The sequence below is a fragment of the Habropoda laboriosa genome, unplaced genomic scaffold, assembly GCF_001263275.1.
Source record: "Habropoda laboriosa isolate 0110345459 unplaced genomic scaffold, ASM126327v1 scaffold207, whole genome shotgun sequence".
In the NCBI taxonomy this organism is placed as follows: Eukaryota; Metazoa; Arthropoda; class Insecta; order Hymenoptera; family Apidae; genus Habropoda; species Habropoda laboriosa.
Window position 1 is genome coordinate 1,712,220 of NW_017100397.1, and position 15,253 is coordinate 1,727,472.

A 15,253-nucleotide genomic window follows, 5' to 3' on the forward strand; every position below is an offset into this window, starting at 1 on the left:
ATGGGGTCAAAACGTGCAAAAGTATGATTTAAGAAATTCAAAATACACGTAAATCTGTTTTTTTATTCTTTAATGTATACCTATTACGCGTAGAAATGTGTATCTAAGGGTATAAACCGAGTAGATCGTGAGCAGCAAATAAAAAATCAATTCGATCTTCTTCGTCTGGAAGTGAAATATCCTGGAACAGCAATATTATTGCTGCAATGTAAAGAAAAACCCATCTTATTAGCCGCATCAGCTGCTCTTGCGAAATTTGGCGCTAAATCTGAAGAAAACTTGGAAGTCTTGTTCAATCTTGAAATCGTAGACAGTGTACTTCCATTGATCACACATGAGGATTTATTCACTCGAAGGTTAATTTTAAATTTGTATTGTCCCTTTCCTTAATTTACCAATTTTTATGTTATAGATTCGCTGCAAAGTTGCTAGCAGAAATGGCAGTTATTCCAAATGTCCGCTATTTTCTCTTAGATTTCAATTATTACATTCCACATTTTATCAAAGTACTAATTAACGAAGAAGACATGTTTATGCAAGAATTTTCATCTTTAATCCTAGCAGAAATATCGACCGATGTTTTTGGTGCAGCTCAATTATTGAAACAATGTTCAGACATGAACTTTCTGTTTGAAAGAATTCAGTCACCAGATCCTGATGTGAAGAAGAATATTATACAAATTATGTACAATTTATTGCAAGATCCTTTGGGTGCCCAAGAAATCATTATGACTAAGGTAAAAAATTAAGGGTGAATTTTACAAAACTTTCACAATTCTGTTTTTATTTATTAAGACTCATTATTATTTTCAGGATTTTGATATGCAACTCATATATAAATTATTTAATTCGTCTTATCTTGAAATACAAAAGCTTGCTCTCGACGTGATAGCTGATTTTGTGCGCAGAAATAAGAATGAATATTTGCATGACCACTTCCGGCGTACGAACGGTCTTCAAGCTCTGTTACAGGTCTTAGAAGTATGATATTCTTGTAACTATGAAGAATTTTTTTTGGATTTCTTCTGAACTTTATATAAGTGGATTTATATATTAACTTAGAAGAGAGAGTGGGAAGATATTCACAAGAAAGTTCTCAAGATTCTCTGCTTAGCCTGTGACAATGTTACTACAGTAGAATTGCTAGATGATATTGGTGGTATTAAACAGATATTGAAATATACAGAGGATACGTCGAATTCGAAACTCTTTATGGAAGCTTTTGACTTGGCTGTTTGTTTGTCCCAAACGCCTAAGGGTAGAAAAGTAATCCTTGTTTGGTAAACTTAAAGAAGTCAAAAAATTGCGTCTAATTTTTGTCTAAATTAATTAAGAACTCGAGGTCACTTTTATGCTATTTAATCCGTGCTATAGATGATCTTGAACATTCAGCTGATTTTAGATAGGCTATAGTCTGTTTGAAACACAGAATACTGTTTGATTTATTACTGATGCTTTTACTGGAAAGGCTCTTTACACGTATGGGATGGTCGATTATTTATTACACGCGTTAGTGGGCAGTATGCAGCCTGACATGTATGAAATCACTTGCCACGGTATTGGTATGATGACTCTGTACAACCATGCCGCTAAGGATCTGACTGAGAGTAATTGTGTGAAGAACATTTTAGGTATAATTTTCGAGGAAGCAATACATCATCTGAGAATGTCATAATAATTAACGATTCCTCTTCAGATGTGTTCAAAAATGAGAAACTAAAATGGCCTGTCAGACAGGCAGCATTGTTTGCATTGAAACAGCTGCTGAGGTGTAATATCAGCAACTGTCAGAATTTCTTGAACATTCAGGGACAGGTAATCAAATTTATTCAACCAGTTACAGTATACTTATTCTAATAAAAAATATTTTAACAGAATTATTTGTTGTCACTGATGAAACAAACAGTGGGAAAGGTCCCTATTGAAATTCTCGTTGGAGTTGTAGAATCTTTTATTATAATTGCAAGGAACTTGGCTTTGAGAAGAAGCATAATCAGCACAGATTTAATTGACACCCTGTCTGCATCCTTTGAGGTATATCTCCAGTTTCATTAAAGAGAAATCATTCAAAATAAAATATTTAGGTTAAAGAAAAGATAATCGATTCATTTTCAGTTGACATGCAAATCGATGAATGACTTCAAAGTAATCTGTTGCACTGCCCTGTCCATTCTGTGCACAGAGAAATTTGGAAGGCAAGAATTTCTGAAGACTGGAAGAGCGAAAAGATTATATAATCTATTGTGCGACATCGGTTCGATTCCAGTAAGAAATGCAGTCGTCCAACTGATCCAATCACTTTGTGTAGACCCGATTTTGGCAGACGCTTTTGTCAAAGCCAGATATTTGCATTAGTATGTTCAAAGGTTCCATTTTTTCACGACGAAATTGATAGTAGAATAATTTATAAAAGTGATGATTATAGCATGCTGAAGAACCGGTTAATCGCCAGAGTTGTTCCATCATGGAACACGTGTATAGAGGCTTTGTTCGACTCGCATCTTTCCCTCAAATTTGCTCTCACCGGACGACTTTCTTTTCATAACGTCACTGAAGATGGATTTTATGTTCTTCGGAGGAATGTCTGCTCGTACGCCATCTTTGAAACTATTTTATTTTGTCGTTGAAAGAGAAACAAATATTAGTTTTTTTCATTATTTGTTAGGTTTCCCATATTGGATGATATATTGAAATTTAAATTTTGTCCACTGGAACCTATCTACGTAGTCAATTGTATTCGTCCTCGACAATCGAGCTTGTTAGAAGAAGAATGCGACCGACTGAGCTTGCAAGGTGAATAATAAATATTGTGTTGTTTTTTTACTCGGTTATAGTAAAAGTGTTTCTTTTTAGAGCCTAGTATACTGTCCATCGATTCTAAAAGAATCTTCTTGTCCACTGAGATTAGACGTATGACGATGGAATCGAGGTTCGGTCGTCTTCAGTGCGATTCTCATCTCTATGATTATATAGAATTATTCAAATGCAATCTGATTGCTGCAGAGTCGAAAAACGTGTAAGAAAACGGATTCTTAATTGGTCGCAGCTTTCATAATTATATTCGTAATTTTTCAATATAGAGTGTCGAAAACGAGACAAGGATTGGTGAACATAAATTACATAGCCTCACGTGCTAAAATGCTAGGCAAGTTTGTAGCTCAACAAATGTCAGGTCCAGATCCTCTAATCAACTGTATAGACCACCAGTTAGAGATTCATTTGAAGGAGATCAAGAAGAGCATAGGAACCAGCGTAATACCATTAGGAATGTTACGAGTTGGTTCTTATTTTGAAAGAGCCTTGCTTTTCAAAGTAATCGCTGATAGAGTATATCTGCCAGCTGCGTTGGTGCGTGGAGAGTATGGGAAAGCTTGGATAGAGATAGCTGTGCCTGAGGTATACCACTTTGGATCTCTGTACTTACAGCAATATTTACAACTGTAGCAGCTTTTTACTTTCGAACATTTTCACCAGGTAAAGTCTTCAGTGGAAGAAGATTCGTTTTACTCTTACATCCACAGAGACATAACCTGTCCAGAGATTATCACAATCCATGAACCTGTACAGTACCCACCTGAAAGCGGAGATCAAACAGGTAATGATATAATTCCTGAACAAGATCAGTATCAATCGGTATTCCCAACCAAGTTGTTGAAACCGAATTTTATTGTCGATTTAATGGAATGTCCTGGAGACTTGATTCCCGTTAATAGTTGTCGAGCCAGATTGTACTGCGAAAAAAGACTAACCTGTATTGATATGTGTCAGAATATATAACTTCACAGCTAGATCGCAAGATTTATTTCATTCAGATACATTAGTTAAAAAATGACTCTAAGTTTATATTGTAACCTCTAATTCTCACTCTCACTTTCTTTGGACTCTGTATAGAAAATCCTTAGCTTAGAAGATCGCTTAATAATAAAACGCAAAAGACCTTATTTACAACGGTTAGTACGCATTCACAGATGGATATAGACTGATTGCTCGTTAATTAACAATATTAACCTACGTCTACTTCCATTGGATGTCAATAGCAGCTGCTGCGGAACACTTTGGCGTATCGTTGCACGCTCAATAAATTACTTTCTATTAGAGTTCGATTGCAGTCGGGGCTTATCGCTACAATATTTCAATTATACTATCAATCGCAATTATATATTTCACGTACAAATATCTGCGAGTTTCACCATCCCGAAGAAACTGTTTTCCTTGTCGAAAATGGCATACCTCGATGCTTGAGCCTCCTTAAAGACTAGTACATCTTGCTTCTTAAGAGAAGTCAGTTGGGCAGAAAAACATGTTTGGCTAATATTTCGCGAATTACACGAATTGTCAACCTAAAAACATTAAGTGCATTATCATTTACTAATATTAGACCGTTACTTACAAAACACAATATTTTACCCACCACGCACTGTAGAATGGACTGGTTGTTCACTTGCAAATGAAAGCCAAGTTCATCATGCTCATCGCGGTAATGAATCTGCGCATAAACCAGGTACAATCCTGGTTCATAAACGGTTACGCTCCCGTTGTTGGACATGTGGAAGTATTTATTCATACCAATGGTCTCTACCCAGGAACTGGCTTTCCATGCCTTAAAAACACTATCCCCATGTAGAATTCTGCCGTTTCCAGTGTTTTTATCATTATGTGACCGCCAGTCCTTGTTCCCGTCATAGTGAACGGCGAAAGTCGTGTGGTGCGCGGACCGATGTTTTCGAGAAGATTTCCTGGACCTCGTCGAGCCACTCTGCACACTGGATTCGCCTCTGCGTTTGGAAGGAGGCGCGTGGTTAGCATCCACAGCCTGGTGGGTGTTATATTTCTTCGGTGGATACCTATTTGTGACCACGATGGATCTGTGGAAGACAAAGAAACGGATGTGCTTGAGTCATGGGTTATACTCATTATACTCTATCAAGAGTACTTAAGGATCCTCTGACACGTTTTAAATGTGTATGAATTGGCACTAGATGTGTTAATGTACCATTAAATTTTAACCAATTTTCAATGTTAAGTATTTAAAAGAATTTAAACTAACTTATTTTTATCCTGTTGAAAACTTTTATCCTCCCACATCTCTTTAGAATTGGAATCAGAAGCAGTCATCCTTCTAGTATAGTTCTTTGGATGATGTCTATTAATATACAATCTCTCTGAACCATGTTCCTCTTTTCCAATTGACCGTTTACGTTTCAAGGCTATCTTCCAATTTAGTAGAAGATCCCTTGTACTTTCTACATCCGGTACATCTCTTTTCCATTTGGTATTATTTTTTTGATCATCTAATTTTTCTTCCAACACCTTTTTCTCGTGATCACGATCCCGATCCCGATCCAAGTTCTTGTGAATCTTTTTCAACTCTTGACCGTGCTTGGCCTCCAGCTTGCGCATAGCTGCCCACAATTCTATCGTGGCTTTGTCTGAACTGAGCTCCGGTGGAGAGGGTACGGGCGCGATCGTTGATGAGGTATCAGGGAATTCGGATGGCCTTGCGCCAAACGTTGGTGGAGAGTGATAGTCTGTCAGGTAATCATGAGAAGATGTATCGTCATCATAATTGGAATCGTAATCGGTGGTGTCAATATCTGCCTCCCCTGGATCATCATCATCATCATTGGATTCTTCAGCGTATAACTGTGAACAGAACAAATTATTGAGATATTTAGGAGGTCTGTTTTCTGTGAGACACCCTGTATAATCTATAAATGAATAATATATATACAGGGTGTCTCGTGCAACTGGGCGGAGCTGTATCTTTGAAGCTGTTAGAGACAAGAAAAAAATGTCAAAGGCCAAAGTAAATGGTATCGTATGTTCTACATTTCTGTACCACTCTTATGCATTCTTGTGTATTGATACACTTGCAAAATGCAACTGCATCTTTTTTTTCAAATAGAACGATATAATTTTCCTTGCATAAATCGATTCACTGAATCATTCTGCGTATAAAAATGTTATGGCGATATGATCGTAAACTAAACAGTTTACGATATATTTCAACATTCTTAATAGAACGTTTCAAGAAAATACTTCAAGCAAATTGAGTTCCAATTTTTGAAAATACATATCAGTTAACTGAGCACGGTTAGAATATGTATTCCGATAGAGACTAATAGCACATTTTGAATTTCGATTGCATTTAGCAAAGATCAATATCATATCGACTTTTTCAGAGTTTGAGAACGACATGATTCTGTACTGAATGTAAGCTTCAATAAGACTGATTTAGAAATTTCAGCTGGATATCTGTGATTGTGAAATTACTTATAGTTTACAAACATTACGCAGTTATGATAATTAGCGTAAATAAGGTCGTAGATATACAGGGTGGTCCAATAAGAATTAGCACTTGCATATCTCCGTTGTTTTTTGGGAATATGTAAAAATTTTATTAACAAAAGTTGTTCAGTATAAAGGGGGGCTGTAATAAGGCAGTAATCATTTTTCTGCAGCTGGAGGAGTTACAAGGTCACTTTCACTTTTCCATAAAAAATTATTAATCTGTGTGCGTCGAAAAATTATTAATTTAGTAGAATCCTTTAGATCTTTTGTTTGCCATATTTTTGTTTATCAACTGATAGCAACTCTCAAGACGAATACAGATATCGTCACAAGGTCAGTCAAGGTCATGGGAAGACGATTGCATGATAAACTTACTTTTTCTAGATGTGTTGTTCAAAATTGCACATTGAATCATTTCAGAATTTATTGAGGCACATGCTGCAATAATTCTTTGCTTTAGGTCTGGCGATCGAGATGGTCATGGTACGGGCTCTCCGCGTCCAATCCAACTATTTGAAAATATTTTATCTAATACACTTCGGGTGAGAATAATGTGCCGGGCATCCATCATGCTGGTACCACCATTAATATAAGACGTGTACTGTACGGTACTTCTTTTAATAAATCTTCTAAAGTGTCTCGAATAAATGCGGCATATGCATTTCCATTAAGAGTTCGCTTAATAAAATGAGGACCAATAATTTTATTGTTCATAATTCCACACCATACATTCACGGACCACTGTCTCTGATGGTCAATGTGGATTTTGCTGTGCCCAAAAGTGCATATTATGTACATTAAGGTTTTCACGATTCCTAAATGTAGCTTCGCCGGAAAATAGCACTAAATTAAAAAACGAATTATTATTTTGAATTTTGAGCCCATGCTGAGCCCATCCACAAAATTCAATGCGATTCGCGAAATCAGTATCACTAACTTATTGATGGATATTAAGATGGTACAGATGGAATTTATTATAATGGAGAATGCGGAGAACACTGTTTCTACTAATGTTACTAATGTTTGGATTTTCAATTACACTTCGAAGACCATTAAATTCATTTTATTCGGTAATTACTCGTTTTCAGCGTTCGTTGTTGTGAAAATCGAGGGTGTCACTTTATCTCCATTTATCATAAACATTTTTAAATGTTTGACGCGATGGTTGACGACGGTTTGGATATCGTTCAGCATGCAACATATTAGCTTTTACTGAATTTTTCTGGCTTTCTATGTAAATGATAATCATATCGGATTGCCCTTCGAAGGGATACATCACGTATAATCGTCTTGTAACATACTAATATTACAGTTTTATCCATAACACGATGACTTACTATGATTCTCATCATAATTCCAATAGGAAAGGCGTTTTTACTTGCTCGTAAGTAAGTTTATAATGTAACCATCTTCCCATGACCTTGAACGACCTTGTGACGATATCTGTATTCGTTTTGAGAGTTGCTATCTGCTGATAAATAAAAATATAGGAAACAAAAGATCTAAAGGGTTCTACGAAATTAAAGATAAAATATCTCCTAACCTAACAATTCTTCGACATAACATAGGTTAATAATTTTTTTATAGAAAATGACGAACTGCACCACCTGATGCATAAAAATATATACAATTCCATGTAAGAAAGTGGAGGTGACCTTGAAATCTCTGAAATTCCTCCAGCTGCAGAAAAATTATCACTGCCTTAAACTTTTGTTGATAAAACTTTATCATATCTCAACAAATAACGGAAATATTCTAGTGCCAATTCTTATTGGACCATCCTGTATGTGAGAAAACGCTTAAAGGAACGTATTACTGAGAAAGTTAAAATATATCGTAAACTGTTTAGTTTATGATCATATCACCATAACACTTTTATACCCAGAATGATCCAGAGAATCGATTTATGTAAGAAAAACTATATAGTTCTACTTTAAAAAAAGATGTAGTTGCACTTTACAAGTGTATCAATACACAGGAATGCATAAGAGTAGGGATTTTCCGGAAAGCTCCGGTGACTGATCGACACTAAATTAGGAGGCGGGGAAGGATAGTGGACCCCAAATATAAAATATTAGCTTCAGCCAATCATTAGTTTCCGGGGTATTGATGAAAAAATTTCAGTACTATACATTGTAATTGCGTAGTAAATACAGACGTTATTAATACATTGAATGCTGCCTATCCAGATGTTACTAAACAACCGCTTTCGCTGTAGTGGTCGTTGCCGTTAAGTGTCGAGTATGGGCCCGATATCTAGAAAGTAACGAATTTTGTCCAAATTAAGCTCATTGAACGAAGCCGCCACTGAAAGCGTGGATTTTAATATAACCTAATCTTGTCGATCAGTCGAGCTGGAGCACAGCGTTTAATACCGCTGAATACATATCTATTTAGGCGGTCGGCAATATCAGAACAGTCAATCGCTTCGCCAAAATTTTACGTGGAACACCCTATATGTACTGAGGCCTCTACCGCTATTGTGTCACATCGGTTGCTCGACACTGGACGGCAACGACCACTGCAGCTAAAACGGTTGTGTTAGTAACATCTGTATAGACAGCATTCAATATTCAGTCACGTCTGCATACGCAATTTCAATGTGTAGTACTGAAAGTCTTTTGTTAAAATCTCGGAAACTAATGATTGGCTGAAGCTAATATTTTATATTTGAGCCCCCGCTCAGAGGGTCTGGCAAGATAAGATGGTGAAAAGTGCCCTTGAACCAATTAGGTCGTGCGATATACCATTCCAAAGTTCACCGAAAGAAAACATTGGACACCAACTTTCAACCCCCGAGCTCGAGCTAGGACGTAGTGACGGGATGGTTTGTGCGTTCATAATTCTGTGGACTATTTTCCCTATTTAGTGGTATACAAAAGTTTTGAAAAAAATCACATGTTAGCAAAGCACATGTTACAGGATTTTTTCAGATTTCTTCGTTGCAAATCCTAGTTGTAAAAAGTAAAAGACGTAAACAAAAGCAGATATCTTTTGAAATATTGAAGCGACTACTTTTATATTTGTGTAGTAGCAGCATCTTAACATAACTATTATCCTTAATTTTTTTCAGATTTTTTGGAAAGGTGCACTGTAGTTCAAAAAATAGAAAACCGTTTTTTTAAAACTTCTGCTTTGAATTTTTATACTTTCCTTATTCAGTGTGTATATTATGCAAACTTAAACATTTTTACATTTGAAACAACAATATTCAAATTAAAGAAGTTGAGTTAACTCAATTAATGAAAATTGCCCAAATTTCTCTATATGGGCAATGTAATAGAAAAATGTTATAGAAATGTAAAAATGTTTAAGATTGCGTAATATACACACTGAATAAAGAAAATTTTATTGTGTTTTGAAGGGTGTACCAATACTTTTGTTCAATTTGATAACAATTAAAGAATATTTTTGTGTATATTTCTTAAAGTATTTAATATTGTCAATCAATCTGTTTACATGCACCATGGTTACGTAACACAGTGGTACCGTATGCGCGCAGGCATTGAATTTGCGGCGGTAACTTTTCCATCAATGGTCATAATCCGGGTCGTCGAACTGTCTGATGCTCCTGCACGTGTAAGCACTGGCCCACGGTTCATCTATGATCTACATTGTAACACTATATAGCTTCTACACTGATAATACAATTTTTTCTTATTTTCTTCAGTATAACGGGAAAGAGATCGGTTTAAGGAGAGTTACGCAAGATTATTGCATAATTAGTATCAGTATTTTCTAACTTCTCTTTGAAACAAAACAAATTTGCTTGAAATTGAATCACTTAACGCCATGATTAATTTTAGACATATTTACGTTAGGTTATTATTGATATAAATTACCTTTTTTTTTTTTTCTATAGTTTGGTATCGTGGACTTATCTGTCAGAGATGGATCCTTCTTCTTGCAATTAGTGGAATATTCTTTTGAGATTAAAGTTTTTTTTATCTCTTAACAGTGAGATTTCCAGTCGTGTTATGTGCTTGCTTACAATCCCACTCCTAACTCTTGTCGCTTAGAAAAGGTGGAGGTATGGAGAAAGAGAAGAAACTTAGGGTGTGAAGAATAGTTTGTGAGCAGTAGGGGAAGAGTTGGATGTTTGTAATAAGCGGACGGTCAGGAGATCATAAGTAAGGGTAAAGGCGACTTCGTTTGAGTCCTTGGACGAACTTCTTATTTTAGACAATGAGAACCCTTACGATGACAGACAAAATCCTTAATTTTCAAGTTTCCGAATTTTCGAACTTTCAAGTTTACAAATTTTCAGATTTCAAAATTAATAAGTCTCAATTCAAACATAAAAATGAAAACGAAAAATAACAGTTAAAGGATGATTGAGTTACACATAGTGGTTGAGTAACTCTACCAGCACGTGACACACAATTCTCCTTCATTAAAAAAAAAAAGAAAAAAGAACCCTTACCTGCTCCTCGAAAGCTTTCAGCTCGTCCAGTAGATCCTCCTCCAAAAAACGGTGCTTCAGACTCTCCACGTTTCGTTTTAATTCTTCGATTTCACGCGCGTTCACTAAAGAATAATGAAACTTCCAACTTTCGAGACCCAAGCAAAGAAGAGCGATTAACAGAGCTGTCACGCTTATAATCGTATTTCTATTCGGCCGGAAGCGATGTTTATTGAAACCTTGCTCAAGGTCTGACTGAGAGATGCTCAAGTTTTCTCTAGAGAAGCTGAGAAAGGAGCGTGTTTCCTCTTTTACATGAGTGTCGTTCATTAACTTCTGCTTCATTCTAGTGACCTTTGACTCCTCTTCATGTAACACAGAAGTCATTATAAATATCTTAATAACTTCTCCTTTAAATAGAAATCTAAATTACGCTGCACGCCGTTAAACCACTGTAAACACTATAAATTTTCTCTTTTATCTTCTTTCAGATTAATATCTAACGTGAAAGATCGTAAATTATGTCCATGGTTCTTCAGGATCTAACTTCTTTTCCATTCGTGTCGACAGTGCATCTTCGAAGTCAGTTGAACTTTATTCCCCCGTGTTGCCACATCTCTTTTATCGTTTCGATGACATAATATCACTGAACATGGTCAAAAATAACACTTTCGTACTTTCTTCTTCGACTTATCATCCACTTTCAATGATCACCATGAACGATACCAAACGGATAAATTCTAAAATTCAACGAAGTAATTGACGTAAAACTCTCTTCTTATTCTACTATTTATTAATTAAACAACGGGTGGTTCACCTGATTCCACCGTTTCATAAGTTCACGATGATCCACAACGTTAAATGACCGGTATATACCGGTCTTGGCCCTCTTTAAAACCTGTCCAGCGGGTTTCTTCCCCTCCAGAGAAGAACCGTGAACAAGCACAGTCTACATAGAGTAGCCAAGACGCGACCCTTTAGCCCCCCACCACCGCACGTAATCCCTTCCTTCCTTCTGTCCCTTTTTCTTCTCGTTCACAAGACTCGTGTTTTCGATTACTCTTCTCTTTTTGATCTTCTCAGATTTCTTGCTCCTTCGATCCTTTGTCTTCTTAGCCTCTTGATCCTCTACACTCTCTAATGATGCAAAGTAAAGGAATAATGGTGAAATAGTATTCAGAATGAATAATGATTGGAAAAGTCGACGACGATTATTTTTTGTAATTCTAAAACAGATGTTTGTTGATTTGTTAACAGTGAGGAAAAGTTTAAAAACTGTTTAGTTTGTAGAGAATAGAGGAGAACGGAAGAAACGACTTACGTGGCTGACAGACACGAGTCTACTGACTAGAAAGAACAGAACGCGTTCGAGTTCATCGTGGCAGCACCTTTGGATATCAGTGGCGTAGATTAGTGATCCAGAGATACAGCCAGCATCCATATAGTCTTGACGTTCAATTAAAATCCTGTTGTTATAGTCTTATATTATCTTTTAGTAATTTCTTCTTTTACGGCAGTCAATAATTATTGATCTATCAATGTTCAACACAACGTTCCATTATGAGGAAAATAATTTGCTACATTATAATATTACAATTGAATTTCCAATAATACATACCGGGTGAGTCACCTAGGACTGGAAGCTGAAATATTTTCAAAACTGTTAATTATATCGAAAAAGGCTTTCAACAAAAGTTCAATGGTTTCAAGGGGGACATTGTTTAATATGACTAGCATTTTTGTAAGTGGACACGTCGAAGACATACGAAGGTCAAGTTTTTTTTTTTTTAATGGACTCGTATATTTTTTAATACATCAATCGATTCAGCTTATCATTCTCTATAAAAAAGTGTTAAGTTATTTATACCGAGAAACCATTACTTTAGAAGATATTTTAATTAAAATATTGCGGAATGGTACTCTTGCAATCGATTTAAATAAATATTCATTACATTATTACATATTATCTATTACAAAATGTGTTCAAAATGATGACCGTTGGCATCTAAACATTTTTGCAATCTAATCCTTAAAAAGTATTATTTACGACTTAAGATTTCTGCTTGTAAGAGTACCTACCATTCCGCAATATTTTAATTAAAATATCTCCGAAAGTAATGGTTTCTCAGTATAAATACCTTAACACTTTTTTATGGAAAATGATGAGCTGAATCGATTGGTGTATTAAAAAATATACGATTCCATTAAAAAAAAAAAAAACTTGACCTTCGTATGTCTTCGACGTGTCCACTTACAAAAATGCTAGTCATATTAAACAACGTCCCCCTTGAAACCATTGAACTTTTGTTTAAAGCCTTTTTTGATATAATTAACAGTTTTGAAAATATTTCAGCCTCCAGTCCTAGGTGACTCACTCGGTATGTAACAGAAATTCCTCAATTCTCTCTTCTTGCAAATTAATTTTGAAAATTTAAGTTTTCCAATTTTTCTTAAAAAATTCAATACTAATTCAGGACTATCTATTACTAATAATTACACTGCAGGACCAACAAGAACAATCCTTTTAGTGCCCTCTTCAATCATAGCCGTCAGGAAAAGTGTTCTCGTGTAATGAACGCCAATAAAAATGGTCACATCGTCCAATGGACTTCCTGTGCGAGATAACATTCGTCGAAATGAATTGCAGTATGTATTTATTTCGCGGAGAAATTCCTTCGAGTGGTTCTCACGGGAGTGTTTCGCAGGAGATGGTTCCTGGAGCCACTGCGTATCAAATTCGATGTTCCCGGGTCGTCGAAAGAGGTCGGAATTGGAGATGACCGTTGTATCAACAACAGTGAACTAAGGCCACGATAAAATTCCACGTCGATGGATTCTTTCCTGGAACATGTACGTCGCATGGGAAATCCTGCTGGCCCGTGGGCGTTCGTACGTTCTCGTTTCACGAAATAAGATGCCTACCAGAGACATAGTATCATACAAAATGTTGACGATACGTTGAGAAAATAGACCACGTTTTTAATATATTTAAAAGTTATGTACATCTTCAATAAACAACCATTTACTTTTTTTGGATAAAAAAATTTCTTTGGTGATAATAATAAATAAACTCTTAAACATGAATGATTATTGATTGATAAGGTTAGATAAGAGTAGATGAATTCTCGAGAAGACATTAGCAATTCTCATTCATGCATGTTATCTCTTTCGACTTCTGTCATCGTTTGCGTAAACGATTTGTTTTACTCAAAATTCTTCTCCTAGGAATTATTAGGTGTAGAAATAAGTTATTTTCGATTTGTTGATAAAATAACAATTTTATTTAAAAAGAAGGTATAAAAAGTTAATCACTGAAATATTCGCCATTGTTTTCTATGATTTTTCACCACTTTTCTGATAAGTTACGAATTCAGTCGCGATAAAAACTGGATGAGTTTGACGCAATGTACTCGTCTAGGCATTTTCGAACGTCTTCAAGAATTTTGAATTGAGTGTCTGCTAAGTGACGTATGCGGCAGAAGTTTCTGAAGCCGTATGCAAGCGGGCGTGTCAACTTGCGTCTTCGTTGTCCAGATAACGGCCTTTTCCTTTCGATGGAGCCATTCAAATTCAAGAGTTGCTGTTGATTGCGGTCTGCAGTCTCTGTTCCTCCTGGATTAAGAAATTCGTAATACAGAATTCCCTTCATGGTCCCACCATATGCAACCAACTGAAATTCGTCGGTAAGAACTTATTTGCACAGCTAATAATATCTTATCGGTCACCGTATGTGTTCTACATTAAATTCGATAAAATTACGTCAAATGTTTTTCTTGGAAATATTTTTATGCTGATTTAAAAAAAGAAAAAACGCGCGGAGACGTGTTCGCGTTACATTCTCTGTAATAATGTTATCAGAAATTCTGCAGTCACGATCCCAATTAGTCATCGTGCAGTGCACGCGCGTTCTACCCGTCTAATAGAGCCGATCCGTGTAGGAAGACGACAAAATTCGAGGTAGCTGGATCAATTTATGACTTATGAGCCGGAGCGTGTCGTCCGCAGCCTGCCAATTATTTAATTCAGCCTTTCTCCTCATTTCATAGCTGCCTACTCGCTATTTCCACGACTTTCTTAATGCTCTGATCACGAGAAACAAATTGAATTAGATTGTATTAAAATGTACCTAAAGAAGAGAAAAATGGTATATAAAAAAATGATTGCACATATTTTTTTTTAAAGAATAACAATACTAGCGAAGGCAGTTTGCTTCATATCCTCTGTTAGGGTACGAATGATCTGCACTTCCGGTGTGCAGGAGACTTTACATATACGAAATTACGAGTAATAATACCGTCAATTGTTTTCATGCAAGTGCAACAATCGTCGGTTAGCTAGGTACACTTTATAACCTCCCTCAACGAGATGATGCGAATTAGATTCATCGGTGGTAATATGGCAAGTAGTTGCAATCTCATCACGATGGACGCCACTGCATCAATCCAAAACGGAGGAACTTCTTGCTAAATGTAGTGGCGAAATGCAATATAAAAAAGAAGAACAGAAGTTTCAGGCGTATGTTAAGTACCACTCTATTTTTTCGATCTGTGTTTCGTTATT

At 36.0% G+C, this 15,253-nt stretch overlaps 2 protein-coding genes across 2 annotated transcripts; one reads left to right on the forward strand and one right to left on the reverse strand.

Annotated features, from left to right (window-relative positions):
* Positions 1–3,777, forward strand: LOC108575128 (armadillo repeat-containing protein 3). Its single transcript, XM_017937846.1, has 13 exons — positions 1–21; positions 94–356; positions 413–737; positions 814–981; positions 1,063–1,280; positions 1,632–1,815; positions 1,876–2,034; positions 2,116–2,354; positions 2,426–2,590; positions 2,666–2,793; positions 2,854–3,016; positions 3,081–3,396; positions 3,475–3,777. Exons 1-13 carry the CDS (start codon positions 1–3, stop codon positions 3,775–3,777), a joined length of 2,652 nt encoding a protein of 883 aa, XP_017793335.1.
* Positions 3,778–4,048: 271 nt separating this feature from the next.
* LOC108575165 lies at positions 4,049–12,032 on the reverse strand. Its single transcript, XM_017937889.1, has 6 exons — positions 12,015–12,032; positions 11,511–11,919; positions 10,715–11,433; positions 5,048–5,643; positions 4,412–4,865; positions 4,049–4,340 (listed from the first exon to the last, which is right to left on the reverse strand). The coding sequence occupies exons 3-6, from the start codon at positions 11,078–11,080 to the stop codon at positions 4,164–4,166; spliced, it is 1,593 nt and encodes a 530-aa protein (XP_017793378.1). The 5' UTR covers positions 11,081–11,433; positions 11,511–11,919; positions 12,015–12,032; the 3' UTR covers positions 4,049–4,163.
* Positions 12,033–15,253: the final 3,221 nt, after the last annotated feature.

Excerpts from the sequence above, each read along its gene's own strand:
- LOC108575128 (XM_017937846.1), top strand. The coding sequence starts at position 1 with ATGGGGTCAAAACGTGCAAAA. Across the intron at positions 357-412 it reads GAGGATTTATTCACTCGAAG|ATTCGCTGCAAAGTTGCTAG; the intron begins GTTAATTTTAAA and ends TTTATGTTATAG. Across the intron at positions 1,816-1,875 it reads TCTTGAACATTCAGGGACAG|AATTATTTGTTGTCACTGAT; the intron begins GTAATCAAATTT and ends ATATTTTAACAG.
- LOC108575165 (XM_017937889.1), bottom strand. The coding sequence starts at position 11,080 with ATGACTTCTGTGTTACATGAAGAGGAGTCAAAGGTCACTAGAATGAAG. Across the intron at positions 4,866-5,047 it reads TTTCAACAGGATAAAAATAA|ATCCATCGTGGTCACAAATA; the intron begins GTTAGTTTAAAT and ends TGTCTTCCACAG. Across the intron at positions 4,341-4,411 it reads AGTCCATTCTACAGTGCGTG|GTTGACAATTCGTGTAATTC; the intron begins GTGGGTAAAATA and ends TAATGTTTTTAG.